This window comes from Pseudophryne corroboree, chromosome 9 (genome assembly GCF_028390025.1).
Source record: "Pseudophryne corroboree isolate aPseCor3 chromosome 9, aPseCor3.hap2, whole genome shotgun sequence".
Lineage (NCBI taxonomy): Eukaryota > Metazoa > Chordata > Amphibia > Anura > Myobatrachidae > Pseudophryne > Pseudophryne corroboree.
Genome location: NC_086452.1, coordinates 182,472,615 through 182,483,224, shown reverse-complemented (window position 1 = coordinate 182,483,224; position 10,610 = coordinate 182,472,615). Strand labels below are relative to the sequence as shown.

General features: G+C 46.2%; 1 protein-coding gene across 2 annotated transcripts in view; it reads right to left on the bottom strand.

Annotated features, from left to right (window-relative positions):
* Nucleotides 1-3,390: 3,390 nt before the first annotated feature.
* Nucleotides 3,391-10,610, bottom strand: part of ITPA (inosine triphosphatase) — a 37,770-nt gene continuing 30,550 nt past the window's right edge. Inside the window, exons 8-9 of one of the 2 annotated variants that reach the window (XM_063939990.1) lie at nt 4,082-4,203; nt 3,391-3,499 (exon numbers count right to left, since the gene is read on the bottom strand). In XM_063939990.1, the coding sequence (XP_063796060.1) occupies nt 4,098-4,203 (106 nt within the window). In that variant the 3' untranslated portion in view covers nt 3,391-3,499; nt 4,082-4,097. Of the gene's footprint in view, nt 4,204-10,610 lie in introns of both variants that reach the window. The other variant, XM_063939991.1, reaches the window with a different exon arrangement.

Here is a 10,610-nt window from a genome sequence, read left to right as displayed (position 1 = left end):
AAAACTGTATGCAATGGTCTCTTCCGTATACCTGAATGTCAGCAAATGGCAACCACCCTTGATGAAGCAGTTTATACTGGTATTTCTTTTTTTTAATGCATCAATATTAGCTCCCCTTCTCTGAGTTTATGGGGGACACTGGAACACTGGGAATGGATATGGCAAGTGGAAAGAGAAGCCAAAAAAAAAACTGAACAGTTTGAAGCTTGGCTCCTCCCCCTCTATAACCCTGCAGCCTAGACTGTCAGTTATTTCTACTAAAGCCCAAAAGGACATACAGTAAGTGAAACCAAGGAGAAGAGAAACAGGAGCAAATATACAACACAGAAGGAGTACCCAATGGGACTTAGGAACAGAAACTAAATTAGAAGAAAATTAACATGTAAGAACAGAAAAAATACAAGCGCCAGGAGGGTGTCCAGTGTCCCCCATGTACTCAGAGGAAGGTGTTTAACCGCAAATACAAAAATCCTGCTTTTTCTTTCACTCATGAGGGACACTTGAACACTGTGGACACTCCAAAGCTGTCCTTCAAAGTTAGGAGAGCTCTGACCCAGTGCAAAGCACCTCATGGCCAAAGCTAGTTTCCCTGGATGCAAACTAACCAAATTTGCTAAATTCTGTAAGTTTAGTTTTCTGTGTCTACGCATTCTAGTAAAATTTAGTAAACGTATGCATGGATGACCGGGTGACTGCCCTGCACAACTAATCACTGGAAGCACCAGGCCTCACATACCAGAAAGTCCCCACTAAGTGAATGAAGTGTGCAGTAACTCGAGGCAGCACTGGCTCACCTAAAGCAATGCGAGCTTGAAGAATCACAGTGCCAATCCAGCCAACAAGGGTCTGCTCAGTAGTGGGCCAACCTCGCCTGTTAAACAATAAAGCTCTTGCATGTCTTCTGTACATCTGCGGTATGTTGAACATTTATCCGACTAAACCCAATATCGAAGGGAACAACTAATGTACCAGTCCTGCAATAGGCTGCTTAATGTGAAATTTTGAAACAACCTTTGGTAAAAAATCCATAGTAGTCTTCAAGACAACACTATCATGCCAAGAGATGGCTCTTAACACGGAAGCACTTTTCGCAAATGTAATATCCAAGAGAAATATGTTTTTCAAAATTAGGAAGTTCAATTCCAGATTCCATGGGCTCAAATTAAAGGATTCTAAGAAACACAGAATTAAGTTGAGACTCCAGGCGGCCATTGAAGGAACAAAGCGGGGTTGCATGTGCACAACCTTGCAAAAAGTTTGGCCCTTTGGAATTAAAGCTAAGCGTTTTTGGACAAAGATGTACCATGACATATTTGAACTTTAAGAAACTCAGATGCAAACCTAAGTCTAATCCCTGCTGTAAAAACAGAGGAAGATGTGGTAAATTGCAGAAATCCCTGAAGTGCTCAGTGCTGGCTAAATTTACTCAGCTGTTTTTCACTTTTTTGTTTTTGTAGGAATTAAAAGCTGCCACTAAATGGCATACCTTCTAAGTTTGGTAGAGGTCCAAAGAAGAGGATACCATGCACTTTTGATGTCAAAAGAGATTTTCTTACTCCGATTTTGTTGCCAATTGGTTTCCCTGGACGGACTAAGTCTTCTTCATCCTACAAAGCCCTAGTCCAGAGGTTCCCAAACTGTGTGCCGTGGCTCCCTGGGGTGCCTCTGGACACACTTGCAGGGGTGCAGTGGGTTGGTGGTCCAGGACCAATTCAAATTATTCATGGTCAATATAATAGGCAAAACTAGTGCTGGTGGCTGCCAGTCATAAAATATGTGGCCAAACAGAAGCAAATCTTGTCCCTCACCATACAACTGACCCCAAGGATGACATATAAACGCAATCTACTTAATGTAATATTTCTTTCTAAATTTCTCAATAAGAAATTTTTGGCCTAGGGGTGCCATGAAAAAAATTCTGACATTCTAGGGCGCCGTGATTCATAAAAGTTTGGAAACCACTGCCCTAGTCCCTCCGCACAAGTAGCTATACTGTATCTATTTAGCCTATGGGGTATATTCAATTAGCGTCGGATCCATTCCGACATGCATTTGTCGGAATGGATCCGACAACCCCTATTCAATCTCATCTCAATTCGACTTTTTCAAGTCGAATTGAGATGAGGGACCCAGAGGAGGAGAGGGGGGGGGGGGGGGGGGCACGGGGAGACCAGCCGCCAGCAGATGGAGGAGATCAGCGCTACAGTAGCGCTGCAGGAGGATCTCACACAGCCGCCCGACCTCACGGCAGTGTCCACCCGGCTCCAGCAAGCGTGACCTCACTTGCTGGAACCGGGTGGACGCTGCCGTGAGCGGTGCGCCTGTGTGACATCCTGCTGCAGCGCTGATCTCCCCTGTATGCCCGCAGCTGTCCCCCGTGTCCTTGCGGCTCTCCCACCTCTCCTCCTCTGGGTCCCACATCTCAGTCCGACATTTTTTTATGTCGGACTGAGATGGTCGATAAGGGGCCAAAACCGTTTTCGACACAAGCACGTGGATCGGCAGCTAGACCGCCGATCCACGTGCTTTTCGACAAGTCGAATTCCTCAACTTGTCGAAAATACTGAATAGGTTGGAACCCCTTCCAACCTAAAAAAAGTCGAAAACGGACGTCTTTTCGACAGATGGCAGCTTTCACGTCAATTGAATATACCCCTATGTCTTCCTAAACCGCCATGTCTCTTTTAGTCTCTTACGTTACCTGTGTTTCCTACGGTTAGCGTTTAATTTGCTGGCTGTTGGGATCATGACGTTCAGGATGCCGATGCCGGAATACCGACAGCTGACTATGCCTGCAGCCAGAAATCCTATCGCAATAGGACTATTCCCACACGTATTCCCATAGAGTGGGAATAGAACCTGTGGCGAGCACAGCGAGCCTGCAAGGAGACTCTTTGCGCTCGCCCCGATGCCGGCATACTGGCGGCCAGGATGCCGCTGTCTGTATATATTATGGTTTTATTTGGATCATACGTTGTACCATACAGAACTTTTACTTTTGTATTTTGTCATTCTGTTGCAGCTGTTCTTATAAGTTGTGACTCTTTACAAATTCATAAAGAATTTAAAAAAATAGTTTTGATACATAAGGACTTAAAATCGCCAAGATCACTTCAGTTCATGGAAGCCGTACCCCATCACATACACCCCTCAGTCTGTAACTTCTCATTTGCTTCCATTCCTCTCCCCAGCATTCACACTCCTCATATAGCCTCTACTCCCTTCAAGTCCAGCACAATAATTTCTCATTTCATGCTTTGTGCTGCTGAGAACATTTCAATACTCCGATTGACTAATATGTTACTGATATTGCGCTTAAGGTGAGGACCAAACAGAATAGTGTGCTCTGGTCCTATTGATTCGAACCCTAAAATGTATTTCACAACAAAGTTTAATGTTTAAACAAAATGTAATATATATTTATTGAACAGTTTGTGAAAAACATCATAAGGGGATAGAACTAAGCGTTTTCAATTACCAGGTCATCATGGACTTCAGTCTGGAGAGGGGAGGAAAAAAAACCCACATGTACATAAAAATGCTGTGCAATAAACTTAAATATATATGATAACACACAAACATGGATAGAATTATTTTACTGAACAGAAAATAACATAATTAACAATGTAGTATAAAAAACATTTATACCCATGTATACTTAATAAAAACAAGAAATATTACTACAATCACAAGTTCTAAAGCTCCAGGTGTCGAATCTCAGATCAAAAACAGAAAGATACTAACTAACCGTATATAAAGTTCCAGAAACTCTGGACAGAAGTCATAGATAGGATGCAGTGGCACAACCCAGGCTAATTTAACCAGGCCACACTCCATATTTATTGGCCATTACCTTAGACCTATACTGCGCTGTGTTCCACGACCAAATCCATCCCTGATCACAGTGCAGTAAGATGGTAATTTTGTATTTGCAACTCTGGTTTACGATAATGGTGTGTGGTGAAGTTACTGACACCAGCCTTATCCCTGTGTCTATCTTCAGCAACTTCTAATAGAAGACATAAAACAATAGAACATATACATATATACTCCTTAGTTACAAGACCGATATGATTCACACCTCAGGTTCTGGACACTCAGACTTTAGTAGTACCATTCTGGATGAAGTAATCGGACATTTCTTTTAGGGCTCTGTACCGATGAGAAATACTATTCTTCACTTCCTTTGGAAGCTCTGCATACCTGTACAGAAAGATCCATTTATCGTGGCATACCAAACCCTAGCACATTCCAAAAGGACATTAAATACCTTCATAAAGCCATGTACTGCACTACCTATTAATATTATACTAAATGATATCTTCATATTTATACCCAAAATCAGTAGTATATGTTATATGTTTACTCTATATTAAAGGCATGTCATTTTCTAAAGACGCATGATATGTTAAAATCCTAATGCCTGCTAGGACTGGTGAAAGCTCAAGGAGACAAACCAAAAGGTATCCGGATGATAGATCTACACTGTCTAGATAGACAGTAATAGGTCAACCCCATATGGTTGACATGCATTAGTTTGACAGGGTCAAAGGTCGCAAGTAAAAGGCAGACAGTACTTAAGGTCAATAATTACAAAAGGTCAACATGACTATGGTCAAAACCAGTTTTTGGGGGGTTTTCACACATATTTCAACTTTTGCTTTATTTCCCATCCACGTGGATTATGATTGGGAATACAGTAGTAACCTGTGCAGAGTGCAGCAATAGTGGGGGGAGCACTTTGCCCAAAGCGTGGCAAACAAAGCAAGCACGCAAGGAATTTTGAAACAAAAAATAAACCTGTCGACCATTTCAATGTCAAACTTTTCTACTGTCTAACTTCTCCATGTCCACCGTTTGACCCTGTCGACCTAATGCATGTCTGCCATATGGGGTTGAACTAATGACTGTCTATCTAATTCCTATAGATCTTCTATACCACAACCCAAACCAAATGGCTGAAAGTAGGTGCTTGCACTGGATTTACTTTGCTTTACAATACACTTTAAGCTAAATGTTATTAACATTTTATACATAATGTGTTCTCCCTCAACCAGGGTCGTAACTCACAGAGGCAATGGAGTCACCTGCACCCAGCTCCAAGCCCTGAAGGGACATCTGCATGTACAGCAGCACCTGTGTGGCTCACAGCAGGATCTATTCCAGGAGCCCTGCTTGCTAACACCTGCAAAATATATATATATATATATATATATATAAAATAAGATTTTACTTACCGGTAAATCTATTTCTCGTAGTCCGTAGTGGATGCTGGGGACTCCGTAAGGACCATGGGGATAGACGGGCTTTGCAGGAGACATGGGCACTTTAAGAAAGAATTTAGGTTCTGGTGTGCACTGGCTCCTCCCTCTATGCCCCTCCTCCAGACCTCAGTTAGAGAAACTGTGCCCAGAAGAGCTGACAGTACAAGGAAAGGATTTTGGTAATCCAGGGCAAGATTCATACCAGCCACACCAATCACACCGTATAACATGTGATAACAACCAGTTAACAGTATGACAAATAACAGAGCACCAGGTCAAACCCTGATGCAACCATAACTTAACCCTTATTGAAGCAATAACTATATACAAGTATTGCAGAAGAAGTCCGCACTTGGGACGGGCGCCCAGCATCCACTACGGACTACGAGAAATAGATTTACCGGTAAGTAAAATCTTATTTTCTCTAACGTCCTAGTGGATGCTGGGGACTCCGTAAGGACCATGGGGATTATACCAAAGCTCCCAAACGGGCGGGAGAGTGCGGATGACTCTGTAGCACCGATTGAGCAAACACAAGGTCCTCCTCAGCCAGGGTATCAAACTTGTAGAACTTTGCAAAAGTGTTTGAACCTGACCAAGTAGCCGCTCGGCAAAGCTGTAATGCCGAGACCCCTCGGGCAGCCGCCCAAGAAGAGCCCACCTACCTAGTGGAATGGGCCTTAACTGATTTTGGCAGCGACAATCCAGCCGCAGAATGAGCCTGCTGAATCGTGTTACAGATCCAGCGAGCAATAGTTTGCTTTGAAGCAGGAGCACCAAGCTTGCTGGAAGCATACAGGATAAACAAAGACTCTGTTTTCCTGACCTTAGCCGTTCTGGCTACATAAACCTTCAAAGCCCTGACCACATCAAGTAACTCGGAATCCTCCAAGTCAGTAGTAGCCACAGGCACCACAATAGGTTGGTTTATATGAAAGGATGAAACCACTTTCGGCAGAAATTGTGGATGGGTCCGCAATTCTGCTCTATCCGCATGGAAAACCAGATAGGGGCTTTTATGTGACAAAGCCGCCAACTCTGACACACGCCTAGCCGAAGCCAAGGCTAATAGCATGACCACCTTCCACGTGAGATATTTCAACTCCACCGTTTTAAGTGGTTCAAACCAGTGGGATTTCAGGAAACTCAACACCACGTTAAGATCCCAAGGTGCCACTGGAGGCACAAAAGGAGGCTGAATATGCAGCACTCCCGTCACAAACGTCTGAACTTCAGGTAGAGAAGCCAACTCCTTTTGAAAGAAAATGGATAGGGCCGAAATCTGGACCTTAATGGAACCCAATTTTAGGCCCAAATTCACTCCTGACTGTAGGAAGTGAAGGAAACGGCCCAGCTGGAATTCCTCCGTAGGAGCATTCCTGGCCTCACACCAGGCAACATATTTTCGCCATGTACGGTGATAATGTTGAGCTGTCACGTCCTTCCTAGCCTTTATCAGCGTAGGAATGACCTCATCCGGAATGCCTTTCTCTGCTAGGATCCGGCGTTCAACCGCCATGCCGTCAAACGCAGCGGCGGTAAGTCTTGGAACAGACAGGGCCCCTGTTGCAACAAGTCCTGTCTTAGAGGAAGAGGCCACGGGTCCTCTGTGAGCATTTCTTGCAGATCTGGATACCAAGTCCTTCATGGCCAATCTGGAACAATGAGTATTGTTCTCACTCCTCTTTTTCTTATTATCCTCAGCACCTTGGGTATGAGAGGAAGAGGAGGAAATACATAGACCGATTGGAACACCCACGGTGTCACCAGGGCGTCTACAGCTATCGCCTGAGGGTCTCTTGACCTGGCGCAATACCTCTGTAGCTTTTTGTTGAGGCGGGATGCCATCATGTCCACCTGTGGCAGTTCCCACCGACTTGTAATCTGTGCGAAGACTTCCTGATGAAGTCCCCACTCTCCCGGGTGGAGGTCGTGTCTGCTGAGGAAGTCTGCTTCCCAGTTGTCCACTCCCGGGATGAACACTGCTGACAGTGCGCTTACGTGATTCTCCGCCCAGCGAAGAATTCTGGTGGCTTCCGCCATCGCCACTCTGCTCCTTGTGCCGCCTTGGCGGTTTACATGAGACACTGCGGTGATGTTGTCTGACTGAATCAGAACCGGTTGGTCGCGAAGCAGGGTCACCGCTTGACGTAGGGCGTTGTATATGGCCCTTAGTTCCAGGATGTTGATGTGAAGGCAAGTCTCTTGACTTGACCACAGACCTTGGAAATTTCTTCCCTGTGTGACTGCACCCCAACCTCGGAGGCTTGCGTCCGTGGTCACCAGGACCCAGTCCTGAATGCCGAATCTGCGGCCCTCGAGAAGGTGAGCGCTCTGCAGCCACCACAGGAGTGACACCCTGGCCCTGGGGGATAGGTGATTAACCGATGCATCTGAAGATGTGATCCGGACCACTTGTCCAGTAAGTCCCATTGAAAAGTCCTCGCATGGAACCTGCTGAAGGGAATGGCCTCGTATGATGCCACCATCTTTCCCAGGACACGAGTGCAGTGATGCACTGACACCTATTTTGGTTTTAATAGGTTCCTGACCAGTGTCATGAGTTCCTGAGCTTTCTCCATCGGGAGATAAACCCTTTTCTGGTCTGTGTCTAGAATAATGCCCAGGAAAGGCAGACGAGTCGTAGGAACCAACTGCGACTTTGGAATATTTAGAATCCAGCCGTGTTGCCGTAACACTTCCAGAGAAAGTACTACGCTGATCAGCAACTGCTCTCTTGATCTCGCTTTTATGAGGAGATCGTCCAAGTATGGGATAATTGTGACTCCTTGCTTCCGCAGGAGTACCATCATTTCCGCCATTACCTTGGTAAATATTCTCGGTGCCGTGGAGAGACCAAACGGCAACGTCTGAAATTGGTAATGACAATCCTGTACCACAAATCTGAGGTACGCCTGATGAGGTGGATAAATGGGGACATGAAGGTATGCATCCTTTATGTCCAGAGACACCATAAAATCCCCCCCTTCCAGGCTTGCGATAACCGCTCTCAGTGATTCCATCTTGAACTTGAACCTTTTCAGGTATATGTTCAGGGATTTTAAATTCAATATGGGTCTGACCGAACCGTCCGGTTTCGGGACTACAAACATGGTCGAATAATAACCCCTTCCTTGTTGAAGGAGGGGAACCTTGACCACCACCTGTTGAAGATACAATTTGTGAATTGCAGTTAACACTATTTCCCTCTCGTGGGGGGAAGCTGGCAGGGCAGATTTGAGGTGTCGGTGAGGGGGCATCTCCTCGAATTCCAGCTTGTACCCTGAGACACAATATCTATTGCCCAGGGATCCAACTGGGAGTGAACCCACTCGTGGCTGAAATTTCGAAGACGTGCCCCCACCGGGCCTAGCTCCGCCTGTGGAGCCCCAGCGTCATGCGGTGGATTTTGTAGAGGCCGGGGAGGACTTCTGTTCCTGGGAACTAGCTGTGTTGTGCAGCTTCTTTCCTCAGCCCCTGCCTCTGGCAAGAAAGGACGCACCTCGGACTTTCTTGTTTTTCTGTGATCGAAAGGAATGCATTTGATAATACGGTGCTCTCTTAGGCTGTGAGGAAACATATGGCAAAAAATTTGACTTTCCAGCAGTAGCTGTGGAGACCAGGTCCGAGAGACCCTCCCCAAACAATTCCTCACCCTTTTAAGGTAAAACCTCCATATGCCTTTTTGAGTCGGCATCACCTGTCCATTGCCGAGTCCACAGGACCCTTCTGGCAGAAATTGACATAGCATTTATTCTAGAACCCAGTAGACTAATGTCTCTTTGAGCATCTCTCATATATAGGACAGAGTCTTTAATATGCCCCAAGGTCAACAATATAGTATCCTTGTCTAAGGTATCAATTTCCTCAGACACGGTATCCGTCCATGCTGCTACAGCACTACCCACCCAGGCCGACGCGATCGCTGGCCTCAGTAAGGTACCTGAATGTGTATAAATGGACTTCAGGGTAACCTCCTGTTTGCGATCCGCAGCATCTTTGAGGGTAGCCGTATCCTGTGACGGCAGGGCTACCTTCTTGGATAAGCGTGTTAAAGCTTTGTCCACCTTAGGGGAGGATTTCCAGCGTAACCTGTCCGTTGGCGGGAAAGGATACGCCATAAGAATCCTTTTGGAAATCTGCAGTTTTTTATTTGGAGATTCCCAAGCCTTTTCACATAACTCATTTAGCTCGTGTGAGGGGGGAAAGGTTACCTCCGGCTTCTTTTCCCCATACATATGTACCCTCTTGTCAGGGACTGGGATTTCCTCTGTGATGTGCAACACATCCTTAATTGCTATAATCATATAACGGATGGATTTAGCCAATTTTGGCTGTAACTTTGCATCATCGTAATCGACACTGGAGTCAGAATCCATGTCGGTATCTGTGTCAACAATTTGGGATAGTGGGCGCTTCTGAGACCCTGACGGCCTCTGCGACATAGGATCAGGCACGGGTTGGGACCCTGACTGTCCTGAGGCTTCAGCTTTTTCTAACCTTTTATGCAAGGAATTAACATTATCATTTAAAACCTTCCACATATCCATCCAATCAGGTGTCGGCGCCGTCGGCGGAGACACCATTCATTTGCTCCCGCTCTGCTTCCACATAGCCTTCCTCCTTAGACATGTCGACACAAGCGTACCGACACACCACACACACAGGGAATGCCCTTTTTGAAGACCGTTCCCCCACAAGGCCCTTAGGAGAGACAGAGAGAGAGTATGCCAGCACACACCCCAGCGCTATAAACCCAGGAATAACACAGTAACTTAATGTTAACCCAGTAGCTGCTGTTTATATATTGTTGTTTTTTTTTGCGCCTAATTATGTGCCCCCCCCTCTCTTTTTACCCTCTTCTACCGTGTATCTGCAGGGGAGAGCCTGGGGAGCTTCCTCTCAGCGGAGCTGTGGAGAAAAAATGGCGCTGGTGAGTGCTGAGGAAGAAGCTCCGCCCCCTCGGCGGCGGGCTTCTGTCCCGCTTAAATATGCAATTTTTGGCGGGGGCTCATACATATATACAGTGCCCAGCTGTATATATGTTTTACTTTTGCCAAAAGAGGTCCCAAATGCTGCCCAGGGCGCCCCCCCTGCGCCCTGCACCCTTACAGTGACCGGAGTATGTGAGGTGTGTGGGAGCAATGGCGCACAGCTGCAGTGCTGTGCGTTACCTCAGTGAAGAACAGAGTCTTCTGCCGCCTGTGAAGTCTTCCTTGCTTCTCATACTCACCCGGCTTCTGTCTTCCGGCTCTGCGAGGGGGACGGCGGCGCGGCTCTGGGATCGGACGGCGAGGGTGAGATCCTGCGTACGATCCCTCTGGAGCTAATGGTGTCCAGTAGCCT